At 38.3% G+C, this 13970-nt stretch overlaps 1 protein-coding gene across 7 annotated transcripts in view; it reads left to right on the forward strand.

Moving 5' to 3' along the window:
• The window catches only part of USP32 (ubiquitin specific peptidase 32), a 249254-nt gene that overhangs the window by 181780 nt on the left and 53504 nt on the right, over positions 1 to 13970 (forward strand). For all 7 annotated transcript variants that reach the window (XM_058164121.1, XM_058164122.1, XM_058164123.1 and 4 more), the window contains exons 14-15: positions 2000 to 2178; positions 3981 to 4121. In XM_058164121.1, the coding sequence (XP_058020104.1) occupies positions 2000 to 2178; positions 3981 to 4121 (320 nt within the window). The remainder of the gene's footprint in view (positions 1 to 1999; positions 2179 to 3980; positions 4122 to 13970) is intronic.

A 13970-nucleotide genomic window follows, 5' to 3' on the forward strand; every position in this document is an offset into this window, starting at 1 on the left:
CCTGCAACAGTTGTAAGTGTGAAAAACAGTCATAAGTCACTTTTTTTCAGTGCCTTTGCAAGTTTGAATGGTCACTAAACGAACTGTTGTAAGTCAAGGATTACCTGCAAAGCCTCCTGAGGAAACAAAGGAGGTGCTAAGATCCTGTTATAAAAGGCTGATGGATCATAAAAAGCAGCTTTCCAGATGTTATTGAGCTAATAAATTAGTGAACAACTTGCCTCCAGAAGTTGTGAATGCTCCAACACTGGAAGTTTTTAAGAAGATGTTGGATAACCATTTGTCTGAAGTAGTGTAAGGTTTCCTTCCTGGGCAGGGGGTTGGATTAGAAGACCTCCAAGGTCCCTTCCAACTCTGTTATTATTATTATTAAATGTGTGAGAATGGTCGAAAGCAGGTAAGAGGTTTAGCTAAATTTAGGACAGATTAGATTCACATTTTCAAACAGAAGCATTATGTGGACAAGGGAAGCAATAGGAGTAGAGAACTGGTAATCCTCGACTTAACGACCACAATTGAGCCCAAAAGTTCTGTGGCTAAGTGAAACATTTGTTAAGTGAATTTTGCCCCATTTTATGACAGTTCTTGCCACAGCTGTTAAGTGAATCACTGCAGTTGTTAAGTTAGTGACACGGTTGTTAAGTGAATCTAGTTTCACAATTGACTTTGCTTGTCAGAAGGTCAGAAAAATTGACCTAAAGTGGGATTAGAATTCAGCATCAGGAGGCCGCAGAAGCCAATCACATGACCCCGGGACACTGCAACTGTCATAAATACGAATATGAATCAGTTCCAAGTGTCTGAATTTTGATCATGTGCCCATAGGGGATGCCTGCAACAGTTGTAAGTGTGAAAAACAGTCATAAGTCACTTTTTTTCAGTGCCTTTGCAAGTTTGAATGGTCACTAAACGAACTGTTGTAAGTCAAGGATTACCTGCAAAGCCTCCTGAGGAAACAAAGGAGGTGCTAAGATCCTGTTATAAAAGGCTGATGGATCATAAAAAGCAGCTTTCCAGATGTTATTGAGCTAATAAATTAGTGAACAACTTGCCTCCAGAAGTTGTGAATGCTCCAACACTGGAAGTTTTTAAGAAGTGATTGGATACCCATTTGTCTGAAATGGTAAGCAACGGGATGGACTAGAACAGGGGTCTCCAACCTTGGCAACGTTAAGCCTGACAGACTTCAACTCCCACAATTCCCCAGCTAGCTTTGCTTTGCTGGCTGGGGAATTCTGGGAGTTAAAGTCCGCCAGGCTTAACGTTGCCAAGGTTGGAGACCCCTGGACTAGAAGACCTCCAACTCTGTTATTCTAAACCAGGGGTAGTCAACCTTTTTATACCTACCGCCCACTTTTGTATCTCTGTTAGTAGCTAAATTTTCTAACCGCCCACCGGTTCCACAGTAATGTGCCGTGTATCGTTGTCTGCGCATGCCTCTCACGCATCGTGGATTGGGTTGGGGGGGGCGGCTACCAGCTCTGCTTGTCTGTTACAGCTGGGTGGTGTGGGGGGAGATGTGCGAGCTATTCTGGGACAAAGCTCTTTTGTTTGCGGTCGCACTATAGCGCCATTTAGTTTCACTTATGTAACGTGAACTAAACTTATGTGCGGGCGATGCAAATAGTATATTTTCAGAAATTTAAATTGTCACGGGGAATTTTATGAAAACCTAATGAAAATGTTTTTAAATAATGCTTTGAAAAGTTTTTAAAAGTCAATTAAATTAAAAAAAAAGGAAAGTGCTTCAGTATCGAGCAAAACCCCTACCGCCCACCATGAAAGCTGGAATGCCCACTAGTGGGCGGTAGGGACCAGGTTGACTACCACTGGTCTAAACAATTCATACCATTTTCAAGTCAGCGTACAGAGGGTGAGATTTGAGGGGAGTTCTAATTCAGCCGTACCTTCAGGGCCACTGGTTTGCTCCTTACTGATATTCCTCCGTAACTTTGCATCCTTCGTGCTTATTTTGGCTTCGTCCTCATTTCCCTTCCAGATTTTCTTTATGCAACCACTCCCAATGCTGAGATGTCCTTTGCTCGACAACTTAATTCTTCGGACAACAACAATCAGTGCCTCCTTGCCTCTAATGGGAATATCTTACTGCAATTGCTGAATCCACAGCGGCCCGGAGCAATTGATAATCAGCCACTTGTAACGCAAGAGCCCGTGAAGGTAAATGTCTTATAAGTATAAAAACATTGCAGCAGAGGTCCCCAGCCCCCCCGCTCTCTGAACCGGCACCGGTCTGTGGCATGCCAGCAACTGGTCCGCACAATCAAGTGAAGCTCCATCCCCCAGATGCAGTCCGCAGGCAAAACCATGCCCTCCCTCCGGTCCATGGAAAACCCTTCCTCCATGGAACCAGTCCCTGGTGCCCAAAATGTTACGGGCCACTGCAATACCGGTAGTCCTCAACATTATTGGCTTTATAAGCAGGCTACACGTTTTAAGCTCCCGTTTCAAGGCAGGGGTGGACTCTGGGATAAGGAAAACTCTCTTTTTCAAGTATTTTGAGCTTTAAAAAACGATGACACCTCCATGAAAAAGCTTGGAACTGAATCCGTAGTCAGTATGAATGGGAGGGATGAGAACTAACTAAATTTGGGCAGCTGCCCTAATCAGGTTGTGCTCAAGATGCTTGCAAAACTTATTTTTGGCTTATTTAATGAACTTAAGCTCTGCTCTTTAGCCAAGGGCTAAGCAGTGAAACAGATTTGCAATCTGGAGTCAGAATTACTGTAGATTCTAAATAAAATAAAATTCTAATTCTAAATAAAATAATTCTAATTAGAATAATTAATGATTTTAATCTAATTCTAAAAATTTGAATTCTTTATTGGTCAAGCGTGATTAGACATACAAGGAATTTGTCTCCGGTGCATAAGCTCGCAGTGTACATACAACAACAGTGACATGATCATAGTCATTGTAAAAATCGCAAAACAGTAGATACAAAACTTAGCGATAGTTATAGGATATTAAATAAGCAATCAACATAAATCATACTAGGATATTAAGTAAACAATATAAATCTTAAGATACAAGCAACAAAGTTATATTAATAAGAAGATAAGGAGATAGGTAATGGGGAAGATGAGGATAATGATGGTAATACTGCCTTTCTAGATAGTTTGACGGTGTTGTGGGAATTACTTCAGGGATGAAATGTAAAATTTGTTACTACCTGTTCTGTGGGCGTGGCTTGGTGGGGGGGGTAATGTATCTGGGTGGGCATGGCCAAGTTTTTTTTTACTTCTAAAAGCATTTTTTCTACAACCTCTTCGGCTGAAGAGGTTGTAAAAAAATGCTTTTAAAGGGTTCTGATGATCCCAGCTGAACTGCACGATCATCAGAGGCTTTTTTTTTTACTTTTAAAAGCATTTTTTTGGCTGAAGAAAAATGCTTTTAAAAGTAAAAAAAAAAAAAACCTCTGAGGAGGCTCAGCTGGGCATGGGCAGGGCCCCCCAGGGATTTTTGCTGTTGGTTCACCGAAGCACCCACCGCCATCACTACCGGGTGATCCGGTCTGAACCAGGAGCATTTCACCCCTGAATTACTTGTATAATTCGTTATTATTATAATCAGTTACAATAATCGAGAAAAACAGATGGGGAGGGAGAAGAAAAAAAGTCGGCACAGGGGCCATTTCTTAATGGGTCAGACTCTTGCTAATGCTTCCATCTCCAGAGTTAGAAAAAAGTGGCCCTTTGCCGGAAGAAACCGCAGAACAACCATGTGGAACAAGCACGCAAATAATCCAAACCCTTTTAATGACCGAATCCCTTTTGTGAAATGGAACAGTCTAACCCTCATGTTGCTCAGCCTATTGCATTAATCTGTATTCATTCTTCATTCGGTTCGGAATTGTTAATCTTCCTGCATGGGACAATTTCAAGAAATTTGATCGAAGAGAAACTCAGAACCTGATGGGGTTTTTTTCTTCTCCCTCCTTTTTTTATTTTATTTTAATGAAGGCTCCATCATTGACTTTGGAAGGCGGGCGATTAAAACCATCACCCCAATTAATCCAAGGGAAAAATTATGAAATGGTCCCAGAACCGGTGTGGAGAGCCCTCTACCATTGGTACGGAGCGAACCTGTCTTTGCCGAGGCCGGTAAGTACTGAAAATGGGCAATGCTCCTTTCGGTTGTTATTGTTGTGTGACCCAGGCCCAAGTAGGTATTATTAGACGCAATCAGTTTGAAAACAAACAGCTTTATTAGATCAGCGTCGTCCAAACTAATTCAAAACAGATTCTTCATAACACAAGTCTTCAGTCTTATCACCAACTTTGGTCTAATGAGGCAAACTGCCAAAGGCTTTTCTTGGCAAAAGTTCAGAAGCAGAAGACACCGACAAGAAATAAATGCAGCAAGACAAGAAACAAGTCTATCAAAGTTGTTTTCTGACAAAGAGCCCAAGAGCCGTTGCTGGTCTTTTAAGCCTTATGGGAGGGGACAATCATCTCTCGGGCCTACTCCCGAGTCGTCCTCTTTGCTTTAGCTGTTCTTGCCTTCTGGCAGCTCTTCTCATGCGTGCACTAGGAACAGGCTCCTCCTGTTCCTCTGCCTCTCTATTGTCAGCCTCCGGACCTCACTCCCCGATGGCCCTGGCCCCACCTCTGCCTCCGACGCAGAGCCCTCATCCGGGCCTTCCCCAGCCTCCAGGGCTGGCCCATGTTCTTCCTCAGCCTCATCGCTGTCCGACTCCGCTGCCAGTTCCGCAGGCTGCTGGCGGACCACAACAATTATTCTCGATCAGATTCTTCAAAACGTTCGAAGTGAATTCTTTTAATATTCCTAATCACCAAAGCCCTTGCCAATTTTTTAATATAAACAGGTTGCCTAAAGATGTAGGCACAGGTAGTCCTCAACCTACAATCACAATTGAGTCCAAAATGGTATGTTGCTAAATGAGAAATGTGTTAATGAATTTTCTCTCGTTTTACGACTTTACTTGCCACGGTTGTTAAGTGAATCTGGTTTCCCCATTGACTTTGCTAGTCAGAAGGTGGCAAAAGGGGATCACGTGACCCCAGGACACTGTGACCATCATAAATGTGAGTCATGCTGCAATGGTCATAAGTGTGAAAAATGGCCACAAGTTACTTTTCTCAGTGCCGTGGCAACTTTGAACGGCCACTAAGCGAATTGTTGTTTTTTTTTTGTTTTTTTGTTTTTATAAAAAGGTTTTATTTTTACAATCTTATCAAATAATTCATCCAATGTACAGTTATATACAATTAGTCGGGCCTGCCCAGTCACCACCCCCCTTTTTAACCTTCTTCCCTCTTCTACCTTCTTTTACTTTCCAAACCTTCCTCTCCTTCTCTTATCTACCTCCTCTCCTCCCTCCACCCTACACTCTTCTCCCTCTTCTACCCCTCTTCCTTCCTCTTCTCCTCTTTCCTACCTCCTACTCTCTCTTTTTTCCCTCCCCACCGTTCTAAAATGGCAACTGGTCAGACCCGACCCTACATTAATTATATTTATACATCTTCAATAATCCCTGTACATTAACCATCACTCCATCACTAACCTCAACCCCCCAATTCCCTTCCCCTTTACCCCCCACCCCCCACCCCGACTTCCCAGAACAAAATGCAGGGTATCAAAACTAACAATCATAATCTAAAATAATTCCTAAATTATAATCTCTAGTCTCTCCACGCTTATTCACACTCTCAATTCCCCTCTCCTTCAAAAATATATCTAATACAAATTATTTCCTAAATTTACTCATATGCTATTTGATATTTTTTTATCTGATACTTATTTTGAATATAATCAATCCACATTTTCCATTCTAAAATATATTTTTCTTGTGTATAGTCTTTCAAGTAAGCAGAAATTTTGCCATTTCTGCCAGATTTGATACTTTAAGAGTCCATTCTTCAATTGTAGGTAATTCTTCTTTCTTCCAATATTGAGCAATCAAAAGTCTTGCGGCTGTTATTAAGTTCAGAATCAATTTAGTCTCTATAGCTGTACAATCCATAATTATTCCTAGTAAAAGAACTGCGGGTAAACTTAATCTTCTTTTCAAAATATTCTGCATGATCCACCATACTTTAATCCAAAATGCTTTAACTTTTTGCAAGTCCACCATATATGATAATAAGTAGCATCTTCACAATCACATCTCCAGCATTTAGCCTGTACATTAGGATACATACATGACAATTTTTGGGGTCTAAATGCCATCTATAAAACATCTTATAAAATTTTCTCTCATATTTTGCGCTTGTGTAAATTTAACATTCCTCACCCAAATTCTTTCCCAAGTTTCCAACATTATTGGTTGCTGAAAATTTTGTGCCCACTTAATCATACAATCCTTAACCAAATCAGTCTCTGAATCTATTTCTACTAATACATTATACAACCTCTTAATATGCTGTTGACCTTGATCTCTCATTTGTTTTAACAAATTATCCTCAATTGCTTAACACCTATTTTTTGATCTAATTTCCATCTAGCTTGTAGTTGTCCATATTGGAACCATGTATAATTTTTCCCTTCTTCCCCCATCTTTTCTCTAGATTTTAATTGTAACTCCCCCTTTTCCATACAAAGAAGTTCTTTATAAGTAACTACCTCCATCTTTTGATATATATTTATATTTTCTATCATGTGTCTCGGGTTTGCCCATATTGGAATCTTTCCATCTAATTTGTATTGATATTTCCTCCAAACCCTCAATAATGCATTTCTAATTATATTATTTTTAAATATTTTATCAACTTTCTTATCATATAATAAATAGGCATGCCACCCATATAACAAACCATAACCTTCTATATTCAGAACTCTTTCCTCAGTTAAATTAATCCAATCAGTAATTAATGATAAAACAACTGCTTCATAATACAATTTTAAATTAGGCATTTTAAAAACCCCTTTCCCTTATATCCTGCATTACTTTTAATTTTATTCTTGGTTTTTGCCCATCCATACAAATTTACTAATCCCTTTTGCCATTCCTGTAATTTAATATCATTCTTAAACACCGGTATCATTTGAAACAAAACAAAACCTGGGCAAAACATTCATTTTATAGCCGCTATTCTTCCCAGCAAAGATAGTTGTAACTTCTTCCAACTCTCCATTTCTTTCCATACCTTCTGCCACAATACCTCATAATTATTTTTGTATAATTTAACATTTGAAGCTGTAATATATATTCCTAAATATTTAACCTTTTAACGATTTCAAAACCTGAAGTTCTTTCTAACTCTTCTTTTGTTGTATATTCATATTTTTAGTTATCATCTTTGTCTTTTGCTGATTCACCTTAAATCCAGATACTTTACCATACTGACCAATTATATCTTTTAAACCAGTTACTGAGTATATTGGTTGAGATACAGTAACAACCAGGTCATCTGCAAAAGCTCTTAATCTATAATCTTGATGTTTAACTCTAATTCCCTTTATTCGATCGAACCACGTATGTTATTCAGAAGAATTTCTAAAGTTAAAATAAAAAGTAATGGGGACAAGGACATCCCTGTCTCGTCCCTTTCTCAATTTTAAAAGTTTCTGTTAACCCACCATTTACTATTATTTGTGCTGTTTGCTTCTGATATATTGCTTTAATTGCACGAATAAAATAATCCCCAAATTGCATTTTTCTATTACTTTAAACAAAACTGCCAATCCAATCTATCAAAAGCTTTTCAGCATCCAAAAAGGAATGCCGCTGATACTTGGTTGTTTCGTTCCAAATATTCAAGTAAATTTACGATTTGCCTCACATTATATCTCATCTGCCTACCCTTAATAAATCCTGACTGATCATTATGAATTATTTGATTCATCACTGGCATTAATCTATTAGCCAATATCTTGGTAAATATCTTGTAATCAGTATTTAAAAGTGATATAGGCCTATAATTCTCTGCTTTAATACCATCTCGATCTTCCTTGGTATTAACGAAATAAAGGCTGTCCTCCATGAAGGGGAACATCTCCTCCCATTTGAATTTTATTAAATAACTCTTTAAGTGGTTCAACCATCTCATTTTGTAAATTTTATAATAAACAGCTGTTAAACCTTCTGTTCCTGGTGCTTTACCGATTTTAAGTTGTTTAATTGCTAAGAAAATTTCCTCTGAAGTAATTAATTGATTCAATTCTTCTCTTTGATTTTCTGTAAGCTCACAAATATTTTGTTGTTGTAAATATCTTTCTATCTCTGTATCATCAACCATATCCTAGAATATAACTTACTATAATACTCTAAAATGCTTTTTAATCAAGTTCTTTTGATAAACTTCCTTACCCTATATTCTATTTTATCAATCGTTCGTGATTTCTGTTTTTCCTTATTAAATAGGCAAGCCATCTTCCTGGCTTATTGGCATTATTAAACGTATTATGTTTTACATATTGTAAATTAATTGCTACTTGATCTGCCATCAACATATTAAACTGACCTCTCAATATATTTATTGATTCTTTTATTTTACTATTTCCTGGGCTATTTATCAATAATTGTTCTTTCTTTTAATTTCCTCTTCCAGTTCCTTTTCTTTTCTGCAATTTATTTTTGTATTTAATATTCATTTGTATAAGATTTCCTCTCATATAAGCCTTACTGAGTCCCAAATCATCTCTATAGATGTCTCTTTTTCATATTCATAATAAAAATTCTTTCATTTGTTTTTACATTCATTTACATTTTGTTCATATTTAAACAAATTCTCATTCAACCTCCATGATCTCCTAGCCTCCTTTTCGATCAAATTCAATCCAAACTGGACTATGATCAGATAAAGTTCTTGAACAAATCTTAGTCTTCTTCACTCTAGAATACAAATCATTAGTAATCAAAATAAAATCAATCCTCGAAAATGATTGGTGCCTATCAGAAAAGAAGGTAAAATCCTCTCTTCTGTATTATGTTCTCTCCAAATATCTCTTAATTCCAAGTCCTCCATCATATCAAAAAGCCTTTGGTAATTTCGCCCGGCTTGATATCTTCCTTAAGCTTTTTGTCTTTTGAGTATCCAACACACCATTCCAATCACCCATTAATATATATGATTTATAATCCCAAAATACTATTCTTTTATGTAAAAACTTGAAAAATTTTCTTGTTGTTGATTTGGAGCATAAACTCCTATTAATAATGTCTTCTTTCCTCCAACAAGAGTTCAATAGCAATGTATCTTCCTTGCTTATCCACCTCAATTAATTTTGCTGATATATCCTTCTTTATATATATAACTAAACCATTTTTTCTCCAAAGAGGAGGCAACAAAATGTACTCCCAGTTTTGAATTTATCAAATATTTCTGGTCTAAAGATCTAATATGTGTTTCTTGTAAACAAGTAATGTCATTTTAAATTGTTTCAAATAGTGAAATACTTTCCTTCTCTTCTGCGGTGAATTCAAACCATTAACATTCCAAGATAATAGTTTAATTGCCATTATCGGCCAAAGGAAACTTTTGGAACACTAGCAAATCACATTTTGCTTTAGGCCTTGCTCCTCCACTGTTTCCGTTGTAGTAGTTGCCAGTTGTTGTTGTGCCTTCATCTCTTGTTCCTTGCGTTTAGCAGCAGCTCTTGTCAGCCTTTGTTCTTTTGAATCTGGACCCGTCATAGGTATTTCCAACACTTGTAATAAATCTTCTTCCATCGCAATCTGTTCTTGAACCTGCTTCACTTCTCTTTCCTTCACTTCAGTCTCCTTTCTTCTAGCATCCAGAGGAGAAAGACTTCCAACTTTTAATCCCTCAACATATAATTCTCTTCCTTTTCCAACTGTATTGAGACGATGTACTTTCCCTGCATAATATACTATTATACCAGTTGGAATATCCCATCTATATTCAATCTGACGTTTTTTAAGTTCATTCACCAGGAAGGCAAATTCCTTTCTAGCCCTTAACATTTTGGTGGAATTTCCTTTAATATTAAAATATCCTGACCAGCAATCTGAATCTTCTCCCCTTATATGAGGCTTGCAAAATCTGATTTCTCACTGTTCTATTTGTAAAATAAATAACAACATCCCTTGGCAACTTTTTTGCCTTGCTATCCAAGAATTCACGATATATTTTATCAATTTGATAAGCCACATCTGCTGGACGAGCTGCTAATATCTCAGCAAATACTTCAGAAAAATTTCCTTAAATCCTCTTCTTTATTCTCTTTCAGACCACGAATTCTTAGAGCAAATTCCATATTTCTGTATTGTATCAAAACTATTTCATCATCTGTTTTTCCATTTTACTTTGAAATTCAGCCATTTTATTTTCTAATTTTGAATTATGTTGCTTAATTTCTTCAACCTCCTCTTCTAATAAAATCACATTATTTGCCAAACTTTGTACTGCCATTACAAATCCTTCTTTAACTTCTTTATTTCCCACTTGAATTTCTGATATCTGCTCTTTCATTTCAGACATCTCATCAGTTATTACTTTAAATTTTTCTTCTATAAAGCCTTTTAAGTTCTCTTGTAACGCCTCTAAATTCAATGTTCTAGTCTCTGCTGTATGAGCTGGAGAGGCACCAGCTGATAAAGTTCCAGAGCTCTTTGTTACAGTAGACTTTAATTGTTTGGCTGCCATCTTCTATAAAATTATTTATTTATTTATTTCCAACTTAATATTCACTTTAAATCTTCTTAACTTCTGAAAAACACAGTCTTTTAAAGCAGTATTTAAAAAATCTCCCTAGATTCTATCAGCAGGCAGCAAAGAGTTAAAGCAGCAAGTAACATGCAAATTACCAACTGCAGAGGCACACGCTGAAAGTATCACTTTCGCTTTCCACTCGTTAACTTGTTAACAATTCGCCTCCATTTTCTTGCTGTTTTCAAGCTTGTTACAAAGTATCGGGGAATCGGCTTGGCTACTTGCTTAAAGTTCTCCCACTTTCGTTCTGTCCGGTATAATCCTTTATTGTCCAAAATAAATCTCGGCGTTTGGTCGTGGTGATTGGTTCCGCCAAAGCAGAAGAATCCTCGGATCTGGAGCACTTGGTTACTGGAGGAACTTAACCCTTCAAACCCCTTTTTTCTCAGGGGCTTTAGGGAAATTCAACCTCTGCCCTCAGCTCACCCCTTCTCCTTCTCCCGAAGAGGGGGTTTTCCGAACCGCTGGACAGCAGATTTAAGCTGTCCTAGCGATTCCACATAATCCAGAGGTTGGTGATCGTAAAGATCACCGCCATCACCTACGGTGCCAAACCGGAAGTCCTAAGCGAATTGTTGTAAGTTGAGGACTACCCGTACAGTGGTACCTCAGTACTCATCGTTAATTGGTTCCGGGAGACATGATGAATACCGAAACAGTGAGTACCAAACAAATTTTCCCCATAAGGAGTAAATGTAGTGATTTGCAAGGCAGCCGACACCGACAAGTTCTAGCTTGTGCATTGAGTACCAAACAAATGATGAGTACCGGGAGAACATTTTCATGTCCAAACACGTTGAGTACCAAATTTGAGGAGTTTCAAAGCAGTGGAGTACTGAGGTATCACTGTATTTGCCAAAACTGCATCTCTAATGCATCACTAAATGTCTAACAGAGATTCTCAGTCATCCAGGTAATAGTTGGGGCCTCTTGTGGCTCAACAGTCTGTTATTAACACAGCTGCCTGCAATTACAATTACTGCAGGTTCGAGTCCCTCCAGGCCCAAGGTTGACTCAGCCTTCCATCCTTTATAAGGTAGGTAAATGAGGACCCACATTGTTGGGGGGCAATACAAGTTGACTTTGTATATAATATACAAATGGATGAGACTATTGCTTAACACAATGTAAGCCGCCCTGAGTCTTCGGAGAAGGGCGGGATATAAATTCAAATTTTTTTTTAAAAAAAATAGTTGTCCCAAAGGTGCTTTTTCCAGAGGCAACTGGACTTTCTGGTTTTTCCTTGAAGAAGTTTCGCTTCTCACCCAAGAAGCTTCTTCAGCTCCCTAATGACTTAAGAAAAACACACCCTTTGTGTTGACAAGCAATATGCTACAGGTAGTCCTCGACTTATGACCGGTCACTTAGTGACTCTTCAAAGTTATGACGATTCCCTAAAAAGTCCTTATGACCTAATTCCAATGTTTTGATGCCCCCCCACCCCCACCCCGAAGGTCACATAATCACATTTTGGTCACTCAATACCGTCCCACATTTACTGTTGTTTGCAGCATCCTGCAGTTAACGTAACTACAATTTGCAATATTTTTCCTCAAAACCACTTTTTACTTCGTCCCATAGCAATAGCACTTAAGACTTATATACCGCTTCATAGTTCTTTTACAGCTCTCTCTAAGCAGTTTACAGAGTCAGCATCTTGCCGCCAAGAATCTGGGTCCTCATTTTACCGACCTCGGAAGGATGGAAGGCTGAGTCAACCTTGAGCCGGTCAGGATCAAACTCCTGGCAGTGGGCAGAGTTTGCCTGCAATAGCAATAACACTTAGACTTATATACCCCTTCACAGTGCTTTAAAGCCCTCTCTAAGCAATTTACAGAGCCAGCCTATTGACCCCAACAATCTGGATCCTAATTTTACCCACCTCGGAAGGATGGAAGGCTGAGTCAGACCTTGAGCTGTTGAGAATCGAACTGCCGAATTACAGGCAGTTAGTAGCCAGCAGAAATATTTATTTATTTATTTATTTAATTTATTTATTTATTTTATTTTATCACATTTATATACCGCCCTATCTCCCAGGGGACTCAGGGCGGTTCACAGGCAAGTAAAAAGCACATATAAATACAGACTAAAATAACAGTTAAAAAACTTATTCTACATGGCCGAATTATTAAAAATAGCCTGCAGTGCTGCATTCTAACCACTGTGCCACCGCAGCTCATAGGGAACAATAGGTTTACTTAACGAGTACTGCAAAAAAAGGGGGGGTCTAATAGAGCCAGGCATATGATGATCTTCTTTACGACCATCAGGACCTACGACCGAATTTGGTAGGTTCCATTATATTTGTAAATCTAAGGGCTACCTGCAATTAGATGTTCAGAGTTTTTAAAAAGTTGGATGAATTTTCCATTTATCTCGATTTAACGGGAGGAGGGGGGAAAAAAACCCTATTTGAGACATCTTCAGGGCAACCGTTTCTAATTGTGGTATGTGGGACACTCTAGCCAACATAAATCTATTTTGCTGGATGGAAGTGCTACAGCAGCACACCTGGGATGCATCAGGTGGGGGAAAAAAACTGATTTGGGATTTTTGATATCTCCCAGCATATGTTTTCCATTAAAATATCCCCTCCAACTCATATTCTGCTTTTATTCATAACCCCAGAGTGTTGAGCTTTAAAAAAAAAAAAGACACCCACGCACAAAATTGGATATCTTTTTGGCTTGGTAAGTTAGCTCTATGCCAAAATGGGTATTACAGTGCTAAATGTGCATTTTTAAGAGGTTACGATTGTGAGGGAATTGGATTTTTTTTTTGTTTCTCCACAAGTACAGTGTCATCTTAAAGCAGAGGTGGGAAAGTAATGGGATAATGGTGATAAAAAAAAACCAAAGATTTCCATCTGCCGGCACAAGGTTAATAGATTAGAGCCGGCTGCTTGATTGTTGCCTGTTGGTAACTAAGCACATGAGCACAGGGTGGACGTAAAGAATAATAAACAGCATGACATGTGGCATTCAAGGTGATGGCCATGAGACAGTGAATCTTGCAAGTTTAAGGAGCCACACTAGATAGGTAGTTCTACAGCATGGGTTTGACCCTGCCACCTCTCTGAAATGTGGATCGTTTTCAAAAGAGAATTGGTGAAACCATCACCAATGTACAGATCTGTACTTTGGAGAAACAAAACAACCACTTCACAAACGTGTGGCACAACATAAGACAAAATCCGGCAATCCATCTGCATTTGAAAGACAAAGGTGTGTAATAGCTGGCAGGCTTATTACACACAGCAAACATGTCTTTTGGATTTAACGGACAGACAGGATTAACGGACACCCCTTTCTC

The sequence above is a fragment of the Ahaetulla prasina genome, chromosome 1 (genome assembly GCF_028640845.1).
Source record: "Ahaetulla prasina isolate Xishuangbanna chromosome 1, ASM2864084v1, whole genome shotgun sequence".
NCBI lineage: Eukaryota > Metazoa > Chordata > Lepidosauria > Squamata > Colubridae > Ahaetulla > Ahaetulla prasina.